Source organism: Myxocyprinus asiaticus, chromosome 27, assembly GCF_019703515.2.
Source record: "Myxocyprinus asiaticus isolate MX2 ecotype Aquarium Trade chromosome 27, UBuf_Myxa_2, whole genome shotgun sequence".
NCBI lineage: Eukaryota > Metazoa > Chordata > Actinopteri > Cypriniformes > Catostomidae > Myxocyprinus > Myxocyprinus asiaticus.
Window position 1 is genome coordinate 19,864,386 of NC_059370.1, and position 22,328 is coordinate 19,886,713.

The window sequence follows — 22,328 nt, forward strand, 5'->3', positions numbered from 1 at the left end:
GTTCCACAATACAACAAAAAGTTGCAAACAGTCCATTCTATCATTAATTTTCCCTAATGTGGTAAACCGTACAAGCACATAATGCTACTCTTCATATGTACATTTGCAGACCACAATTTGTTAGATTTGCTACTTTATGTTTGTAATCTTGTAATGTTTACCACAAACCTGAGTAGTTGATACAATGAAAGAACAGTTATGTTCACAATTGATGGCCTGTACATGTGAATTTCTGGACAGTTTAAATTCCCGTTATGGGTGTTTGTGTTTGGGAGTTTGGGTGGAAATGGAGAATGTCTCATGGGGAAGGAGGGGGAGTGCGCAGGAACATCTTCAGGGCAGGTGTGAAGATGAGGACGGTGCCCAGTACAGACACAGTGAGGAATGCCCATAGAAAGATCCTGTCCAGCACCTGCGCCACAAACTTCCAGTCCTGTACGACCTGGCAGAGACAAACAATAGTCATCATCATAATAAATATCATAGTTGTCATCCACATTATCATCAAGTTGTCATAGTCCTTGTAATCACCGATTAAGTCATTTGCCCCAACGAACATTATCATCATCACTGTCCTTATCATTACCATCATCAGTATCACTGATAGCAGAGTGACCTTATTACTACAAATCATCATCAATGTCATGCAATTTTAAAAGCTTTGTGTCATTCTCTGATGCCAATTGTGCTAATGCCAATAGCAAGACAGAGATGCTCAGCTTGTCCAACATTTGTATTTGGATAGTGAACGCAGAACATGTCCATAAACTGCTTCTTTTTTTTTTAAAATCAGATTTGAGGTTGAAATGTACACTAAAATACACTCACCGACCACTTTTTTAAGTACACCTGTACACCTATTCATTCATGCGATTATCCAATCATGTGGCAGCAGAGCAATGCATAAAATCATGCAGATATGAGTCAGGAGATTCAGTTAAGGTTTACATACACAATCAGATTGAGGGGAAATGTGATCCCAGTGATTTTGACCATGGCATGATTGTTGGTGTCAGACGGGCTGGTTTAAGCATTTTTGTAACTGCTGATCTCCTGGGATTTTCACACACAACAGTCTATAGAATTTACTGAGAATGGTGCCAAAAACAAAAAACTGATCATCATTCTTTTGTCAGTATTCTACACATTAACACTCTTTTCCCATCTTTTCAGTAGTATCAGTTGCATCATAAATTAAAACAACAGAACAGAGTGTAATCAGCTCATATTATGGGCATGTATTGCCTGTTAGCACATTAGTCTTATGAATTCAAAAGGTAAAGATAACAAATTACACATTATCTACTGCATATACAGTATATTTCTTTAAATCACTGAATATTTAAAACAACTTCTTTTACTGATCTCATATGAATTCTACTCATAGAATGAGACATGAAGTCATTGATAACATTTAAATGTCATATTAGTTGATGTTTTACATGTAGTCTTGAGCGTCCTCATATTTAAATGTACATTGAAACCTCTTCCACAGCAGCGTGGCAGGTGTCTGAATGTTCGCAAACGGTATGTCATTGCTCAGCTGTTAAGAACTTCTTTTTGGCTTTGAGAAAAGAACGAAGAAGCACTTGAGCCATGAGGGTGCTGGGGCCTTTACTCTGACCTTTGGTTCAACTCAGTGTTTATGACAGGTTTCCCTTCCCTTTACCTTATTATTTCTTCAAGCTCTTACCTCTCTAATGAAATGCTCCTTCTTAATGTGGCGTGAGATGTAGCGAACAGAGTTGGTGGTTTGCTCCAGCATATTGATCAGAGCTTGACCATCTCCCTCAGGGCCAGACCCTTTCTTTTTGCGGGGCTTGAGGTCAGGGCTGTGGGGCTCCATCTCTGGGTAGTGGTAACGGTCGGTGTTCGCTCTCATGCAGAGGAAATGAGGCAGCTGCTGGAGGAACAGCGAACGCACCCATGGAGACATAGGGTGGTAAGTGGCGGAGGAGCGGTGGTGGACATTTATTACAAACACTGTCACAATGATGGACAAAGTGACGAAGATCATGATAAACAGCAGGTACTCCCCAATCAGCGGAATGACCTTTGAGGAGGAAGGGATGATCTCTTCAATGACCAGGAGGAAGACAGTGAGTGACACCAGGACAGAGGTGGAGAGGGACACTTTCTCTCCTTCATCAGAGGGAAGGTAGAAGACCAGCACTGTGAGGAAGGACAAGCCCAGGCAAGGAATAATAAGGAACAGCGTGTAGAAGAGAGGAAGTCGTTTCAGGATGAACGAATATGTGATGTAGGGGTAGGACAGGTGGACATCTCGTCGGCTGCCTTTGACACCAGTGGCACTGAGAATCTCCCATTCGCCGTTATCAAAGAAGTCACTTCGGTCCACCTGCTGATTGACAAGGACAAGGTCAACCATGTTTCCATCATACGTCCAGGAGCCAAACTTCATCGAGCAGTTCTGCCGATCAAATGGAAAGAAAGTCACATCCATGGTGCAGGCTGACTTGTAGCTGGCAGGAGGTGTCCAAGTGATCATGCCATTATACTTCACTATGGCCTTGGTCATAAGTGAGCCTTCAAAACGTCCATCAGCACTAAAAGTTAAGTGGCATAACATTAAATCACTTTCAATAGTAATGAAACGCTAACAGTAAACGCCTAGCATCATTAATATTCCAAGATCATGCAAACATTTTTGTATCTGCATGGTTTTGCAGAAATGACACCAGCTTACTTCTCATATAAAACAATGTCTGGAAGCCAGATGCTCTCAGATGGGACCCGGATAGAGGTTATGCCACCATAATGCTCAGGGTTCCAATGCAGTTTATAATCCACCCATTCCTACAAACCCAAATTTTAATTGTTAAATTTGTCCAATGTTTGATCAGATCATTACATTACTATTGTCAATGTCAGGTTGCATTATGAGAATTGCTCATTTAATCTAATGCAGTTGAACTGTCACATGCAAAAGAATTCTATAAAGAAAGTGGCGTCTGTCTGAAGGTGGAATCATTTTCTGTGAATTCCTCCACCCACACACACACCTACTGGAAAATGTCATTTTTCTTTTTTAGATATATTTTTTAAAATAATTATACAAGCCGGAGTCAATTATTCAGCTTATACCATGGTTACCATACCTTAAGACATCGTTCAGGATTTTATCTCAAGGCATTTTCTGGTTTTCGTCCCTAAAACGCTCTTGTGAGTGGAACTACTTTCTTCCGACTTTTTTACTGGAGCTTTTACTGGAGTAATAAGGTTGTGTGTGTGTGAGATTATTTTTATTTTTTTGAGGGATTGAAAGAGAGAAACTCATAAACTGAGAGAGATCACTTCTGGGATTACCTTTTTTGTTGCAGCTCTTGTCAGAAGTAACATCACTTCAGAATCACTAAGATGTAAGTTTAAGCACTTCTCAGCAGCAGCGAGTGTCGGCATTTTTGTATATAGCTTCTCCGATATAAACCTTAACAACTGTTTTCAACCCTATTGAGATGCAGGTGTGCACTGACATGATGGCTCTGTTTTTCGCTCATGAGTAAGTGTGTGCATAATGCACACATAATATGTATGTGTGTCCACGTGTGCGTGAGAGAGCGAAAGGGAGGGGGACGGGGAGCGCAAGGGTGTTTCCCACAGATATTTCAGATAATATAAAAACTGTTGTATTGATCAAGTGTATCTAGCTTTGATGCAGCTCAAGCCTTCATTGCTAGTTCGAAAACATCACATAGGAACTATCAACGGAGGATACGCTGCTTTTCGGCATTGGAGTAACAAGTTTGTGTGTGTGTGGATGGGTTTGGGTGGTGAACGAGGAAATTAAAATCACTTAAAAAACATACTGAACTATGTTTTTTTGAAAGTGTAAAAATGCAGAAAGTTTTTTGTGAAGGTTAGGTTTAGGAGTAGGTTTAGAGGATAAAATCTATAGTTCGTACAGCATAAAAATCATTATGTCTGTGGAGAGTCCTCATAAGGATAGCCACACCAACATTTGTGTGTGTGTGTGTGTGTGTGTGTGAGAGAGAGAGAGAGAGAAAATAGAGAAACTGAGAGAGATCTTGCGTGGAATTACCTTTGTTTAAAGTTGCTCTCGTCAGGAATAATATCACTTCAAATTGCCAAAGTGTAAGTTTAAGTCTAAGTTTATGTTAAGCAGCAGCGAGTGTTGCCATTCTTGTACAGCTTTTCCATTGCTAAACAACTGTTTACAATCCCAGTGAGTCAGTGAGTCACAGGGGTGCACTGAATTTGCTCCCGAGAGAGTTTGTGTGAGAGCGAAAGAGAGGGAGACAGTGCTTTCCACTATAGCTATGTGAGGCTAATTAGGGCGAAATACATTGAAACATAAAATGTTTCACATATTAAAAGTTATTTCAGACAACAGAAAACTTTCGGTTACGTGACGCGTAATCCTGGTTCTCTGAGAGGGAACGAGAAGCTGCATAATCACTATGGGGACATGCCCTGAGTGTACAATCTGACTGATTGGCTGATGATGCTTAGCAACACCACCAGGGAGCTACTTCATGAGTTCCATAAAGATGCTTGCTTCACACCATTGCGTCAGATTTTCTGAATGAAGGCACGAGCCTATGCAGCTACTAGAGAGTATGGCCAGCTTACGCAGCATCATGTTTCCTCTCAGGGAAACAGGGTTACGCTTCACATAACTGAGACATTCCCTCTCGAGGGACTTGAGCTGCGTAATCGCTATGGGGAACAATTTACATTCACGCCATGCAAACAGAAGCTGCATATAGCGGCCAACAAGTGAGCTAAAGTGTCTGAATCAGACAGAGGAAATTATGAGCTTACTCCTGTTCCAACAGAGAAAATCTGAGAAGCGGGATTCAAATTCTCATCCAGATTATAAAATCTCACAAAAGTTTGCGGAGAGGACCATCCTGCCACCATACAAATGTCTTCCAATGATGCACCTCTAGCCAAAGCCCATGAGGATGCAATGCTCCTTGTAGAATGGGCTCGAATACCTGAAGGTGAAGGTAAACCTGTGCTTAATAAGCACTCGAAATTGCATCATCAAGCCAATGAGACAGTCTTTGCTTGGACACCGAAACACCTCTGTTGCGGCCACCAAAGCACACGAACAACAGCTCCGACTTATGCCACCAGCTAGTATGGTCAACATAAACTCACAGCGCCATAACTGGGCAAAGCATATGTAACCTTTCATGCTCCTCTGACTCAAATGGGGAACGACAAATAGCCCAAGCGAGGTCTTAACACCACCCTTGAATACCCTGGTGCAAAATCCATACATAAGGGACTGACCGACAGGGCATGCAAATCACCAACCCTGTTAAATGATGCCAATGCCACCAGCAAGACTGTTCTGAGAGTTAGAAACTTATCAGCAGCTGTTGTCAGGGGCTCAAACGGGGCTCCTGAGAGTGCCTCAAAAACAACAGATAAATCCCCTAAGGGAATGCGGACAGGACGAAAAGGTCTAAGCCTTCATACGCCATGCATAAAACAAGAGATAAGAGAATGTCCACCGACAGAGACTCCATTAATAAGCACTTGCTCATCCGCAATAGTGGCAAAATAGACTTTAAGCATTGCCGGGGCGACCCCAGCCCCAAAACGCTCTTGCAAAAATTCCAGCACTGTACCAACAGGGCAGTGAATTGGATTTTCATCTCGCGCCATACACTAAGAAGCAAAAAATATGCCACTTGAACGTATAAAGCTTCTAGATTGATGGAGCTGTAGCATTCAGAATGGTATCAACCACCGCAGGGGATAAACCATCATTCAAAAGAGTGCCCCCGTTAAAGGGCCATACTGGCCAATACGGCACCACTAACAGAAGCCGAACCCGATCCTCCCGAACTCTCTGTGGAACTGCGCGCAGCAGACTGGTTGGTAGAAAACACGTAAAGACACGTTGTCAGCCACTGATGCGCCAACGCATCGATGCGCAACAGTGCCAGGGGCAAGGGGGAAAAACCAGAGGGGACAGTGTGACGTCTCGCTCAAAGCGAAGTGATCCACTTCCGCTCTGCCGAATCTTCTCCAGATTTGTTCCACAATCTAAGGATGTAATGTCCATACTCCGGGCATCAAGCCCTGTCTGAAAAGGAGAGCTGCCACTCAAATTCAACCAGCTCAGAACATGTATGGCTCGTAGATACAGCACATTGTCCCGTGCCCACAGAAGAATGTGCCATGCCAGCCTCAGCATGGTATGAGAGCGCACTCCTCCCTGGCGATTAATGTAGAACACCATCATCCTGTTGTCCGACCGGATAAGGACATGGCTGCCCTGAATCTCCGGGAGGAAACATTTTAACACCAGCAGCACCGTGAATATCTCCAGACCATGTGTGCCAAAATTGCTGCTGGTCTGTCCAAACCCCATAGGATGGACGCCCCTCATACACAGCACCCCAACCCCTGGAGGAGGTGTCTGTCATTATACCTTTGCAGCAACACACCTGTCCCAACGGAACGCCTGGCATCAGAAGGCAAGTCAGTATCGTTTCCATGGTAACAGTGTTTGGTACGCATGTGTCAGTGGTTGAAGTCCCTTCGTGGAGTACATCTAGCACTGAAAAGGTCTCACATGCAACATGCCCAAGGAATGACAGTGGAAGCCGCAATCATAAGCCCCAAAATCCTGTGAAATGTTCTTTCAGGGAAAACATGTCCCACTTTGAACACCACTAGATACCGGTGAAATGATAGAACGTGAGCTGGAGACAGCCGCGCCTGCATCGTCCACGAATCTAGCTCCATCCCTAGAAACAGAGTCTGTTGCCTTGGCTGAGATGGCTGAGAATGACCTCTTGATGTTGGGCAGCCAGAGTCTCTGAGTGGGCTAGCACCAACCAATCATCGCGATAATTTAAAACATGGATGCCCTGAAGCCTCAAGGGCATCAAAACTGCATCCATGCATTTTGCAAAAGTGCGTGGTGCTAGTGAACCCAGAACCATATTCTGGTTGTTGGATGTTCGAAGCGCGTACAATGGTGAACTCATTCCGATACTGACCGAAGGGCAGATAGGAGAGAAACGGATACATTTATGCAGTCCAGTTTTGCTCACTGAATGGGGGTTCATCCTTTGTTACATAGCAAGCCCATAGGCTCATGTGTAGATCTATTTTAATCGTACATTGAGTTATATTATGTGTGCCCCGAGACTCTTAGTCATGGAGGCAGAGGCAAAACTCAAGCTGAAAATATTCAATGCTCGTTCACCAGCGTAATTTATGGGGGAAACTGAGCTAAATTAGTTTATTTAAAAAGATGGGTTAGACACTAAACCAGTCCCAGCATTTAATGTGGGAACAATGTGTAGTACCCGGATAGCACGAAACATCCTCGTGGAACAAAAGCATCGCCTTGACCAACTCCCCAAAGCGAGCCACGGGGGATAAATGAGGGAAATTCCAAACTGAGCCGATATTAGCACAAAGTATTCCTTTATGCGAAAAGCTTGGTTGGGCTGTAAAACCATCATGTGTAGATCCGACAGCTGACTGAAAAGGGCGATATCCATGCCACCACCAAAAAATCGAGCAGAGATAGCAGTGCACGTTTCTTGTCTCGCCAGAATGCCCACATGGTCCACGAAAAGAAAAGAAAAAGAGTTAAAATACCTCGCATCTACTGATAGAATCCCAAAAGAATAATGGCACTGACAAAGCACTCTGTGCCTTGGTTTGCCATCACTCTGCTGGGGAATATTATCTTATTCCAGCCCCCTTGCTCTGCAGCCGGGTTCACCGGTCCCTGCATGATCTCCTCCACAGCTTCGAACGGGGAGCGGAGAGAGAGAAAGTCCGAGGCCACTCCTCCATTGCCTTATACATGTGCATTCTCCCAGAATGACACAGAAAAAGACAATAAGGACAAGGGGCAAATTTATTCCTTAACTTCTGACAACTAATTCTCTATACAGCGTTTTTTAATAGCGATGGCTCAAGACGCACATGGTAACTCTTTCGCATGCTTTGATCGTCAGAAAATGGCAGCCGAACTAGGCCTCAGAGCATGTCTGAAGAGACTTGCGCTTTCTCTCAAGGGGAGTGCGACAAACACAAAGAAGAAACCACTGTCCGTTCACACTCCAACTTCTCAGACACAGAGCCGAAAAAACACCAAACAGCTCCCGCACACAGAGCTCCAAATTTGGAGGCTTTGGAACTGGAATAGTTGGGGATAACGGCCCGTGGCGAGAAATTGCGAGCCTCGAAAAGTGCAGCTGTCCCAGTCAGACCCCTGTAACGTTTAGTAAAAATGTTCTACATTAAATTCCTCTGAAAATGATGCTGTATAAACAACATTCTTACCGTGTTCTCCACTCAAAAGGGAGGACAAAGAAACCTCGCTTCGACTTGAGTCGTTGGAACAAACAGGAGCTTAGACAAAATCATGCACTGAAAAACAGAAAATCTGACGCGATGGCTTAAAGCGAGTGCCTTTATGGCATGACTTAGCTACTTGGTGGCGTCGCTAAGCACCATCAGCCAATAAATTGTCATGATTGTATAAGGGCTTTAGACCATATGACACTCAGGGCATGTCCTCATAGTGATTACGCAGCTTGAGTCCCTCGAGAGGGAATTGTTGTATTAATCAAGTCGCGGGGGGTGCGGCTCTATTTGTTGGTCGTGACTCAAGTCTCAATGTGTGTGTGTGGGTGAGATGAGAGTGAAAGAGAGAGAGAGAAAGAGAGGGAGCCCAAGGAGACTTTTCAATCGAAACTGAAATAAATGTAGGATATTATAGACATGGTTTGTCATTCTTATCCGATGTACTTAACCAATGTCTTTGTTTTTAATTGGTTATTTTGTAGTGGTAGCCTGTAGGGCTCTTTGAAATAACTGAAATAATTTGGTGATATGGAACTGTTATGCGGTCAAGACCTGGAACTACTTCATAGCCGTGCGTTCACTTGAAAAATAATTGTACACCTCAGAACGTCTGTCAACCAATCAGAATCAAGCATTCAGCAGACCCGTGGTATAAATTCTATTATTCTTTTTATATTTGTATTCTTTTTATATTTGTTTAATATTGTATTTATATATTTTTACATTTAATGTAACCATTTTCTAACTATGGTGAAACTGAAGAACAAAATAACTGGTTCATAATACCTCTGTGGACAAATATGTTTGAGGTTACATACCTCCCATAGCCACACATTAGTGGTCATGAGTTGGTTTTTCTCATCCTAAAGTCAGAAACAGGGAAGAGAGAGAGATAATGCCATAAACAATAACAAAAAAGTGAAAAAAATAATTAGCCCTCATAGTGCACTACAGTAAATTAGCAATTATTTAATACATTTGATTTTTTTTTTCTCTCAAATTAAGTATTTAACTCTAATAATCAACAATAAATGCTACTGGTTTACATATTTAAAGCCCGCTGAAAGTTGTTCAAACGACAAAGCATAAAGGGGCACTGGGAAAGGACTCATTTATCAAACATAGGTTGACATTATTGGCCACAAAAACACCAATCATTCTGTCTTTTTCTTGATTATATGAGATATATGAAGCAAAGTAAGGCTAAGAGGGGTGATTTAGCCCACATAATAATTGCTGTCCACGTAATAAAAGTATTTCTCTGTTTCCATGCGGTTCGAAACTATCGGCCATTTATTTTGATAAATGTCCAACGTAACCACTTTTAAACCATCTAATACTGTGAATTATGAGCCACATGGGCACTTATGCCTTCAGGCAGTGTTTAAATCAATAACAGTGAACAGACACATCTGAGCCCTCATCAAGTAAATCAAATTTCGGGGTGCAATAACAGTAAGTTGATGTTTTCATTTTTGTATGATTCTGTGTAATATTGAGAGGAACATTTAGCCTTAGTGCAACACTATCTTAGTGGTGTTTAGTATTACTCATTTGTTCTGTCGATGCATTAAAGAGCACCTATTATGTTTTTTCAAATATTACCTTTCATGTAGTGTGTTATATAGCTGTTTGTGAATGTAAAAAAGTCTGCAAAGTTTCAAAAATTAAAGTGCACGATGAATGGAGTTATTGACTCCCAAAAGAAAGAACTGATTTTGACCTTGGATGCATATAAATCTATTGTATGAGACCTTTAAAACAAAATTAGGCACGTTTAAAAACCATAATAGCTGCTCTTTAATAAAAATGCAATTAGTGCCCTTCAGGTTTTATGCAGGACTGCCAGCAACATATAGTACATTTAAGCATCAAATACATTATTCACTCATTCAGTCTTATACCAGAATGATTCACACCTGCATTGGATGTCAGTGTGTGTCTGAGTATTTCAGTGTAAGTGATAGCAGACAGGCAATTGTGCTTATGTTAGCAAACAGATGAGAAGATGAAATTAATGCCTGCAAAAGTTTGCTGAGCAATTATATTTTCTTCCAAATAAGCTGAATTCCTACCACTTCAATTTAAAGATAAATGAATCATAAAGTTAAATGGTGCATTGGTGGTTTTGTTGGGAGCACATTGTTCAGGATATGACAGCTTGCTGGATCTCTTGTTAATAATTCACCCTCCCATTATATGAGTCTTCTGAACAAACAAAAGGGAAAGAGCGAGCCAGAATAAGACATGGTGAAATGGAAAACGATGGAGGAGGGGAACAGCAGTAAGGTAATTTATAAAGCATCTAAGCAAACAGCTGCCGCTAATAAAGAGATTCATAAATCAATGGGTTTCAGAACCATGGAGAGCTACATGAGTGAAGTTTCAGCACCATGGACAGAGACACAACAGAGGGCCAAGGTTTTGCCTCCAAATTAAGTAAAGAAAAAGTTAATATGTATGTTATTTTACCACATCGACTAGCTGAGATATCTTTAAGCCAAATCGGACTTTCACAGAGTGGTTTGCATGCAGAACAGGCCTGACCCAGCGCTGGTATCCCTGAAACAAGTCCCGGAGTAGAGCATCTTCTTTCTCTGCCAGAGATACAAACTCTTTGGATGCTATAAAAACACACATACAAATTATCGTTATAATTTTACAATGATTAAATAAAAGTTTTTGCGACTATATAATAAGATTTGATTCTCAGAGAACACATAAACCATAAATTCTTGTATAACTTGAATTCACTGAATGCAGTTGCTTTGGTAAAAATAATTTCCAAATGCATAAATAACAAATGTTGATGTAATGTAATTTCTACAGAGAGTAAAGCCAGTGTGTTTAAATTTTAGGACCTGAATTCATCAGCTAGGTGTTCATTAGTATAAAGCAAGTTTAAATAACAGTTTTTAACTAGAGAAGTAAAGTTCGTCAGGACAAACTTTAGGTTGGCTTGAAAAAGCCTAGTCTGAAAGTTTATTGATAGATAGAATGCTTAGCTAGGCATTGCTAACATGTTTTAACATATTGCTAGCATGATTTAACACTTGCTGGCATGTTTGTCATGTTGCTAGAATGATGCTAGGTTTTGCATTTGGTTGCTAGGCAGTTACCAGGGTGATACTGAGTCAAATGACCCAACCCGGAAGTCAGAACGATGTTCTGGGTCAGAGATATGGTTCTGCTACTCGGTTGCTAGGCAGTTACCAGGGTGATACTCAAAAGGTTCCTTGCTACCCTGAGTCAAATGACCCACCCTGGAAGTCTCTATGATGTTCTGGTATTGAGATATGTGTTTTGCTACTCGGTTGCTTGGGTGACCCCATCCAGTTGCTAGGCAGTTGCTAGGGTGATACTAACAAGGCTTCTTGCTAACCTGAGTCAAATGACCCAGCCCGGAAGTCTCTACGATGTTCTGGTGCAGAGATATGTGTTGCTAGAGTGAACTCATTTGGTTGCTAGGCAGTTACCAAGGTGATAATCAAAAGTCTCCTTACAACCCTGAGTCAAATGAAAGAAACCGGAAGTCTCTACAATGTTCTGGTGCAGAGATATATGTTTTGTTAGCTGGTTGCTAGGGTAAACCCATTTGGTTGCTAAGCAGTTACCAAGGTGATACTCTTGCTACCCTGAGTCAAATGAACAAAACCGGAAATCTCTACAATGTTCTGGTGCAGAGATATGTGATTTTGTTACTTGGTTGCTGGGGTAACCCCATCTGGTTGCTAGCCAGTTACCAAGGTGATATTCAAAAGGCTCCTTGTTACCCTGAGTCAAATGAACAAAACTGGAAGTCTCTATGATGTTCTGGTGCAGGGATATATGTTTTGTTGCTTGGTTGCTAGGGTAACCCTATCTGGTTGCTAGGCAGTTACCAAGGTGATACTCAAAAGGCTCTTTGCTACCCTGAGTCAAATGACCCAACACAGACGTCTCTACGATGTTCTGCTGCAGAAATATGTGATTTGCTACTTCGTTGCTGAGGTGCATTAAATGGTTGCTAGGGTGTGGCTAAGAATTTCCCAGCATGATATTTAAAGGCTCGTTGCTGGTCTGAGTCAAATAAGCCAATGTTGAAATCTCTACGATGTTCTGGTGCAGAGATATGTGTTTTGCTACTTGGTTGCTAGGGTAAGTCCATCTGGTTGCTAGGCAGTTTCCAGGGTGATACTAAAAAGACTACTTGCTGGACTGATTGTAATGAGTCAAACCTGAAGACTCTATGACATTCTGATCAGGAGATATCCATCTCAGCCATTTTGAATGGCAGTCAGTGGGTTTTGGTTGCTAGGGTGCACTAAATGGTTGCTAGGTTGTATGCAGTTGCTAGGGTGTTAAAGTGATTGGGAGTGAAAGAAAAAATATAAAAAGAGTGGAGTGATGGAAAGATAGAAATGAGAGTGATGGAGTGATAGGAAGTAGATTGAATCCTCTAAAGGAGTTATTACACGAAAAAGTTTTCACACCTTGAATGGGAGTCAATTTAAAATCAGTCCTGTTGTAAATCCGATACGTGAATACCGTAATCCCGATCAGTTAGAAAAGATGTAGCATAAGTGGATAGATCAGTAGGTTTGGCTCTTTCAATCCAACCTAATGATGCACAACTTCAGAACTTTAATGCAAGTAAGAGTCACATGAACATAGACAGAGAAATGTCAGTCATGCAAGGACAGTCAGAAATCAGACACTTCATAGACATAGTAGTCAGCAGAAATCTTGTTTACTCTGACCTCAAGTGAGGACGCATAACCTTTAGAGGGGGGAAATAGTACATAAAACTAACAAACAAACAAACAAACAAAAATATACATAAGTCTCCGAGCTTTGTTCAAAGATACGTTCAAGTAATTAGGCACTGTAAGTAAGGCTGAACATAAATGCATATTAAATATGTCAATTATGATACTGCAGCAGTATAACCGTCATAATAAAACTCTTTAATTATATAACTAATGGGGGAAAGTACGGACAAAATGGAAGAATGGGGGCAAAAACATAATAAAATAAAATAAGAACGTAACTGCACATGCCGTTCTTAACAAATGTTTGATTTTCTCTTTACTAACCTGACAGATCATTTAGTTTGCACTTACCTGGCGTGCTGGCGATGATGTTGGTAAACAGCGTAAAAAGACCAATTATTGTCAACGCCATTTTCGGATAAATAATTTTCGACACTAACTGAAATGTGGTTGAAAGCATTCCAACTGCACTTTTAAATCAACTTTTTAAAACATAAAAATTGATAAAAGTTTGCAGTTATTATTTGCTGGTATTAAGGCATATCAATAGTCGCGCGCATCGGTCCCAGACAGAATCCAGGCGCGCGCTTGAGTCCCACAACAACAGGGAGGAGAGGAGCGCGCGCAAGCTTAAAGGTACAGGTGAATTTATATCCTAACCCTTAATATAAGTAGCCCATAATGGATTAGTATAGATGTTTTTTACAACAATAAAAAAAATTTATAAACTTGTAAAATGACAACCTTATGTACTCTATATTGCCGTATGACACTATATTTCTATATTACCCTATGTAGCTAGCTACATTTGGTGTTTGTAGTGAGGTGAGGCATACTGAAAAAGAAAAGTTGCAGGTTCAAACACACTAAGAAGTGGTCAAGGAGCTATGACCATTGTGCCCTTGCCGTGAACAAGGCATCTAACCTCAGGTTGTCCACGAGGACTGTCCCTGTATTTGGTGTTATGACAAACACTTTGGATATGCCTATAAGCATTCTTTCAACTTTCTATACTTGAATATACTACACATAAATATGAACGTGAACATAGTATTTAACATACAGTTTATTTAATTACATAACAAATGGCAACTAAAAACTGTCAATTACTAAAAATAACACCAGTGTTAAATGTACTGAATCCCATAGGAAACACATGTGGGTTAAATAGGACGTGCATTCTAGGGATAGTGATAAAAACAAACAAACAAAAAAAAAAACGTACAATTTGTAAAAAGTCAGTTCACATCATTGAAAACACCTTAATTGAGGATTACCTGGAGTGACCACTACATGTAAAAAATAAAATAAAATAAAATAATATATATATATATATATACACACACACACACACTACCGGTCAAAAGTTTTGAAACACTTGACTGAAATGTTTCTCATGATCTTAAAAATCTTTTGATCTGAAGGTGTATGCTTAAATGTTTGAAATTAGTTTTGTAGACAAAAATATAATTGTGCCACCATATTAATTTATTTCATTATAAAACTAAAAATTAATTTAAAAAACGTTTTTGAAATTGATGACTTGGATCAAATAATAAAGAAAAGTAGCCAATAAGTGCCCAACATAGATGTGAACTCCTTCAGTACTGTTTAAAAATCATCCCAGGGTGATACCTTAAGAAGTTGGTTGAGAAAATATCAAGAGTACATGTCTGCAAATTCTAGGCAAAGGGTGATTACTTTGAAGATGCTAAAATATAACACAGTTTTCATTTATTTTGGATTTTGTTTAATCACAACATAATTCCCAATTTTTTTGACTAACAAGAAATTGTGGGAAATAGGGGATTAGTAAACCAATAGTAAATGCTTAAATAAAATATGGCTCTGCTAATATGTTTTTGTGTCCTGTGCGCATGATTTAGATGAGACATACAGTAGCCATCTATTTGTAAATCAATAATAGACCCTTTAAATATTATATGTACTAAATATGTATATCAGTTAAATATTTGTATATGTACTATGACAGATTTAACTTTACATCTTGTATGAAGCTTAATGGAGACATCATCATCAGCACTAGAATTAAATGCTCTGGATATGTGACTATTTAGACCACCCATGTCAAATGTTCATATGAAATTAAGACAGTCTGCACTTTTCATTTGTATTTGAGAACTCTGTGTAGAATATAATAATTTTTTAGATCCTTCAAAACTTTTGTTTTAGGATTAAATGGGTTATTAATATACTTTTTGGTATTGTTTGTGAAACATAATTTAAGCTTGTGCTGACGCTTGTGTTCTGGTTTGGACTGAAATGATGCAGCGGTCTACTGAGTGTCTACTCTCGGTCTATGCTCATTTGTTTAACAGTCAAACTCATTAGTGTCTCTTGCCTTCCACCCCCCCCCCCCCCATTTCTCATCAGTGTTTATGGCTACAATCTGAAGCTCAGATGATTTTCTGCTCCAGTTAGAAGCAGCTGTGGCCTCCGTTAATAATTTTATCTCACGCCATTGCATTTGATTCTGTATTATTCAGAATTTGGGGATAAACCTTCACTGGATCCCACATAAAAATGGTCAAATGTATAGACACACATAGAACTCTCTCAAAGTATGAATAATGCACAATTAGATACATCAGAAAAAAACTGCATGTAATGATAAATCTACCAGAGCAGCAGCACAGGTATACCTCTAGTGGTATTATTGCATATGTCGTTATGATTTAATGGTTGCTGACTCACATTCTGTACTCATTAGCTTCCTTCATCCACACTGCATGTGTAGGTCTGCATGCATGTGCATAGACTGCTGTCTTCAGAAGAGAGGAAGACAGGCTGGAAAATGACTTATTCATACAGTCAGTCTTTTAAATAATACATCTCTGGCTGCCTCCATTTGCACACTCCCCTGACATCACTGTCGCCACCTGTCAAATCAGCAGAGCCACAGTCATGATGAATTAACATTGAAAAAAATCTACAAATATTTGTGAGTCCTAAGGAAATCCTAATCCTAAACCAAAGCAAGTAGTTAAATATAAGGTAAGGAGAACCCCTCTGCATAGCAGCTGCTTATTTTGTTTTTATTTACCCATCGAGTGTGTGATGCAATCAATCATGCAGAAGTGCAAAAAAAAAAGAAAAGAAACCAACAAATAAAAACATTGTTGGTGCAAAAGCAGCATTTTTTTAAATAACTAATGGTTGTAGAGCAGTGTTTGACATATAATTCTGTCAAGATGCATGGGTAAGTAGCATAAATCTAGAAAACCTTCTGAAAAAACTTCCTTGAGGACTCTATTTGAATATCTTAAGTTAAGTTGAATCTTTGCCATGCAAATTGGTGTGGTAACAACTGATGTGAAGTTTCAATATGCATTTGAAATCAAAATAACATGGAGAGCTTTGTTTGTATTTTTTTGTTAAACATATGTTAAATGCTCTGTAAAATGCCCTTTGTTGAATTCAAATAAGTCAGAGCCTTGCCCTTATGACTACTGAGTTATTGTAAAATATGTGTTGGGAAAATATCAACAAAATGTGCATATATGAAAAGCAAAGAAACACACCAAAAAATGTTGCATGGTTTTAATAACATATCATCATAATATTATAACATTATGAAAATTATATGTTTAGCACTTATAATTAATTCCAACAAAAGCATATGATCATGAGAGTGGCCAAAAATCAGTTCTGTCTGTAAATTTGTAATTCAATCAAACTATGAAGAACAGTACATGCAAGTGTGTTTGTGTGTGTAAAGGTGGAAAGTATTTTCCATTAAATGGCTACTGGTCACTGTTAGAGTCAGCTTCATATTTAGTTTGTGTCCAGTGGTGTGCTCTGACTCAACGATGTGGAAGAATTGTGTGTCGAGTGTGTTGAATGGTCAGTGTACAGAGCTTAGTGCTACTGCATAAGACACGTGTCAGGTCTGAAGTCCATTGTTGGGTTTCACCTTCTGCGATTGCTACAAGATTTGTTGAGCATGTTAAGCATGTTGTCAGTTTATGATAAATTGGGGTGCATGTGCACTGAAAATAAACATGTTGTGGCATTGTTCTGTGTTTGTTGGGTTGAAGCTGGTCTGCCTGTATACGTGTCTACAAATCAGTAGTGGGTGTGTTTTAGCTCTTGAAGAGTGGCTGCATGAAGAGGCCGATGGTTCCTGTAACACACACTAAAACAAAGATCCACAGAAACAGACGGTCGATCACCATGGCTACATATTTCCAGTCCTCGATAATCTGTGAAAAAGAAAGAAAATGCAGTGACATGCTGTAATTTGTTTGTGAAATATTTATATATAAAACTATATCTAAACCAATGGTTCTCACAGTGGGTTCGGATATGGTTGTGTGCAACCAAGTAGCAATTAACAGTGAGATCAGTCAATGCCACTTGGTGCCTATTGTAATGATAACTTTAATAATAACTTTATTTTTATAGCACCTTTTTGCAATTTAGCACAAAGTGCTTCACATAACATAAGAACAAAACACACTCAGTAAAACACAACACATTCACATAGTAGTAAAAGCAAATCTATACAAATGGGTTTTTAAACAAGACTTAAAAACAGACACAGATTCAGCAGATCTTATATCCCATGGGAGGCTGTCCCATAATCGAGGGGCCTTCACTACAAAAGCTCTATCACCTTTAGTTTTGCATCTGGATCTTGGAACAGCCAATAGTTCATGACAAGAAGATCTAAGAGTTCTAACTGTTTTGTAAGGTCTTAAAAGTTCTGCTAAATATTCTGGCGCCATTTATAATAATGCATAATATGTATAATTAATAATATCTTTAAATGAACCTTAAAATGAATTGGTAACCAATGTAAAGAAGCTAAAACTGGAGTAATATGATTTGAAGACCTAATTCGTGTCTAAAGTCTAGCAGCAGCAATTTGCACTGATTTGCAGCTGTGTTAAAGTGCCTTGATTTAAAGTTAAAACACGGCATTACAATAATCTAGGCAAGACAAATAGAAGCATGTATAAGCTTCTCTATATCCCTAAAACTCAAGACATGTCTAACCTTGGAAATATTCTTTAACTGATAAAAACAAGAGCTGACTAATTTCCTGATGTGATTTTCAAAATTTTAATTTGTATCAAATGAAATCAATTTGTAAAATCTATTTCTAAAATCAATGTAAAATCTGGATCAAAACCAATGAGAACCACTGATCTTAAACTCTATAATACTTTATTGAGGTGCATTACTAATCTGCACAACTAATTTCTTTAGTGCCTTACATAAGATCATATGAGACTAGTAAGCATGCACCTAGATACAGATGGATTTAAATGAAACTTAATCCATAAAGTCCTCACCCCTTCATCATCGTCCTCTCTCTTCATCTTGTCAGCAATGTATCTGACCCCCTTCACAGCCTCCTCCATGTCTGGAGAGCACTTCATTGCCATCCGCTTACGAAACTCTGTGCTTTCCTGCAACTCACTAGGTCTCCAATTAATGTGCTTGGCTGAATCTTCATTGACAAAGAAGGTAGAATCCGACTCATCTGCTTCACACTTTGCTGTGAGATCAGATAAGGAGCACTGCTGGTGCGTCCTGCGAAATTTCTCACAATTGTTGTCTTCTCCTGGTCGCTGCATGAACAGAAAGCCAGGCAAACGGACGAGGAAGTAGTTTCTGACCCACTTCGGCATAGTGTGTGTGCTTGGGGATCGATGGTGAATGTTCAGCACACATACACTTGTGACAATTAAGAAGGTCACCAACACCATGGTGAACATCAAGTACTTCCCGATGAGGGGCACGGCAAGTGAGGTCGGAGGTACAATCTTGGAAATCATTAACAGGAACACAGTTAAGGCCAGAAGAACAGAGATACACAGAGTCATCTTCTCCCCACAGTCTGACGGTAGGTAGAACACCAAGATGGCGAGAGAAGTAATGAGAACACAAGGGATGATTATATTAATGGTGTAGAACAATGGTTTGCGCCTGATGATAAAATCGTACGTTATATCCAAATATGTGATGTCATTAGGGTCTTCATTTTTACGACCCGGCAAGGAGACAATATCCCACTCCCCACTTGGCTTAAAGTCATCTCGGCTGGCAAAGTCCGACAACAAGATGAGGTCAATTTCTGTGTGGTCATAAGTCCAAGAGCGGAACTTGAGTGTGCAGTTTTGCTGGTCAAAGGGAAAGTCCCGGACCTCAATTTGACAGGCACTCTTATATATGGCTGGTGGTAGCCAGGCAACCTCACCGTTATTTGATATAACAGCATTGCAATAGAAAGACACCTCGTATGTCCCATCAGCACTAAAAATGACAAACACATTTTTAAGATATGTCGTTATAAATGAATAAGAGAAAAGTATCCTATTTTGCCTGTGTGCACAATAAAGTGCATAATAAAGGTGAAACTCAAAGCTGATGTTCTCATTTCCTGAGTGCCAGCTCACCATGTGAAAAATGCTGTCATTCTAATCTCAGTCTCTCTAGCAATTCCTGAGATTAACACACTAACTGTGTCCTTGGACGAGGTCAAATCCTGCCAAAATCCTGCATGGATGTAGCATTGTAGAGAGAAACAGCAGTTTTCTGTTTCCTGGGATTTCATGAGGGTGAGTAAATGACGAGAGAATTTTCATTTTTGGGTGAACTATTCTTTTAAGAAACAGTATTACATCCTATCATGCTTAGCATATCATTAATATACCACTTTTAGAGAAAATAATGAAAGTTAGAGATATAGAATAGCTTAAAGGGATAGTTCACCCAAAAATGAAAATTCTCTCATTATTTACTCACCCTCAAGATATCCCAGGTGTCTATGACTTTTGTTCTTCACCAGAACACATTTGAAGAAAAACAGAAAACATCTTGGCTCAGTAGGTCCTTAAAATGCAAGTGAATGGAGATTTCTCTTTTGAAGCTCCAAAAATCACAGACAGTCAGCATAAACATCATAGATACAACTCCAGCTGTTAAATTAATGTCTTCTAAAGCGATAAGATCACTTTTGGTGCGAAAAAAGATAAATATTTACTCACCGTCATGCTGTCTCAAATTCTTATAAATGTATTTCTTCTGCGGATCACAAACGAAGATTTTTAGAGTATATGATATGTTATTGTGCGTACAATGCAAGTCAATGGGGTCCAAAAGTTTCAAGCTCCAAAAAGGATTTAAAGGCAGCATGACATGCTGTCTACACCAGGTGCATTAATTGATGCGACATGCTACAACGGCTTGAGGCTGTCTACACTGGACGCATCGAAATGAATATTCTTAATGACGTGTAGAAAGAATGGACCAATCAGCTGTGAGTTCAAGTAGACTTCAGCAAGGGTTAAACAGGTTTTAAACACAGGTATAAACATTTACTTATTGTATAATTATTATTGTAATGTTATTCTTGCTAAAGCTGCATAAACATGTGGTTAGACACAAAATATTATTTAAATAAGTAGACCAGAGACCAGAAACATCATGAGCTGGCTTTATTGTAGCAGTCAGAAAGTATTTAAATACAGTATATAACAAACAAGTTTCATGGCAAAAAGATTTAAGTGTATGATATTTGGTGAGTAAAATCATTTTATTTCAGACGGAGGCGATGATAAAGTGGCTGGAGTAGCTCTGCAGCAACAGAGAGGGGCATCCGTTTCCTGTCATTGGCTTGCATTTTATGTACAATAGCACATCATATCTCCATCAAAAAATCTTTGTTTGTGTCCTTGCACCATACACGTTTGAGACGGCAGAAAGGTGAGTAAATGATGAGAGAATTGTCATTTTTGGGTGAACTAGTCCTTTATTGTGCAAAAAAAGTATCACATAAAAACTCACTTGTTGTATAGCACAATGTCAGGCAGCCATATATGCTGGGAAGGAAGGCGAACTTTCCTGATTCCTTCATACTCTTCTGGATCCCAAATCAACCGATAATCATTCCAAATCTGCAAGGGTACACACACTTTAGAAAGACTGTCTTAAAAAATTGCAACCCAAACATGCATGTTCAACTGCTCATACCTGTGAGAGCCAACAGTTTGTGGTCATAATCTGCTCTCTCTCATTCTGAAATACAAGCAGAAACATTAAAGTCATCTTAAGATGAAGAGTGCACTTTCACAAATACAATGATCCATGTGTTCAGGCTTTACCCACCACACTGATGAGCTGGGCAAGGGACACTTGGATTGCAATGGTGACCTGCTGGCTCTTGTTGATTGCTGGCCGGATCAGTTTGTTGTAGCGGTCAGGGGAGAGTAGGTAATTTATCAACCGCTCCTCCACCTCAGCACACCATACTGCTGAAAATAACACACATCATTTTATAGACAGACATTAAGCAGAGTTTGAATTTGAATGAGACATTATTTAACCCTAAAAAGGGCAAGAATATAAAGGTACCTCTGAAAATTAATTCATTGTTTTTTCCCAACATATTAGGGCCCACATAATACATTTCCATGTTGTAGTTGTTGTTGTTGTTGTTTTTCAAAAGCTTTTATTTTACATTTTACAGCTTGTAGCAATAACGGAAATAACATGTAAAAGACAGGAACATTTGCCTCGGGGTCAGCTACCTTTAAAAAAATGTTGCCATGTTACTTTTAGATAAAGACTTGATGGCAAATTTTACAGTAAATATGAAATATGTAAAAAAATATTATAAATTTGAGTGAACTAAGCCATTGAAAAAAAAATATTAGGAATAAAATGATTATTCCATGTTTTTATGAAAGGTAATGTTTATCCCTCCAATTGTCTTAAGGAACTGCACCCTCCTTTTGTCCTTTGCATTAAAAACCATTTAAATTGCATATAAAGGACCTCCCTAAACAAAAATCTGTTTTAATGTGCTCCCAAAGTCTATAATGAAAGGGGAAAAAATATTAAATAAAAAATAATAATCGAGTAACATAATTTTTAAATAATTTTTTTGAACTAAAAATAAAGTTGGAAAACATTAGCAAAGGAGGTCTCACGTTATGTTTGTTTCAGTAACGTTTGGCATTTTATGGTATCTTATCTATATTATAACAATTTCTGATTTATTCTGCTTGAAGAAAATCAACAATGTGCATTTTAGAGTTACAGTTTTAGTACATGCCTATTTCACAAATGAATTTCTATTGCTTTTTCCAGCAGTCAAAATGGACCCACTTTGCACATCCATTGCAACCAATCCATTCCTTCCCACTAATGTTAAAAATTTTGTTACAGTGATACAGGGGTTGGTTTACGAGATAATTTTTTTAGGTTACAAACTGG

At 39.2% G+C, this 22,328-nt stretch overlaps 2 protein-coding genes across 4 annotated transcripts in view; both read right to left on the reverse strand.

The window, feature by feature from the left end:
- Nucleotides 1-139: 139 nt before the first annotated feature.
- LOC127418133 (neuronal acetylcholine receptor subunit non-alpha-2-like) lies at nt 140-13,641 on the reverse strand. Its single transcript, XM_051658525.1, has 6 exons — nt 13,434-13,641; nt 10,804-10,955; nt 9,150-9,194; nt 2,708-2,817; nt 1,694-2,567; nt 140-442 (listed from the first exon to the last, which is right to left on the reverse strand). The coding sequence occupies exons 1-6, from the start codon at nt 13,540-13,542 to the stop codon at nt 299-301; spliced, it is 1,434 nt and encodes a 477-aa protein (XP_051514485.1). The 5' UTR covers nt 13,543-13,641; the 3' UTR covers nt 140-298.
- A 3,004-nt stretch (nt 13,642-16,645) lies between these two features.
- Nucleotides 16,646-22,328, reverse strand: part of chrnb5b (cholinergic receptor, nicotinic, beta 5b) — a 35,844-nt gene continuing 30,161 nt past the window's right edge. For all 3 annotated transcript variants that reach the window (XM_051658048.1, XM_051658049.1, XM_051658050.1), the window contains exons 2-6: nt 21,219-21,364; nt 21,084-21,128; nt 20,898-21,007; nt 18,401-19,364; nt 16,646-17,305 (exon numbers count right to left, since the gene is read on the reverse strand). In XM_051658048.1, coding sequence (XP_051514008.1) covers nt 17,186-17,305; nt 18,401-19,364; nt 20,898-21,007; nt 21,084-21,128; nt 21,219-21,364 — 1,385 coding nt within the window. In that variant the 3' untranslated portion in view covers nt 16,646-17,185. The remainder of the gene's footprint in view (nt 17,306-18,400; nt 19,365-20,897; nt 21,008-21,083; nt 21,129-21,218; nt 21,365-22,328) is intronic.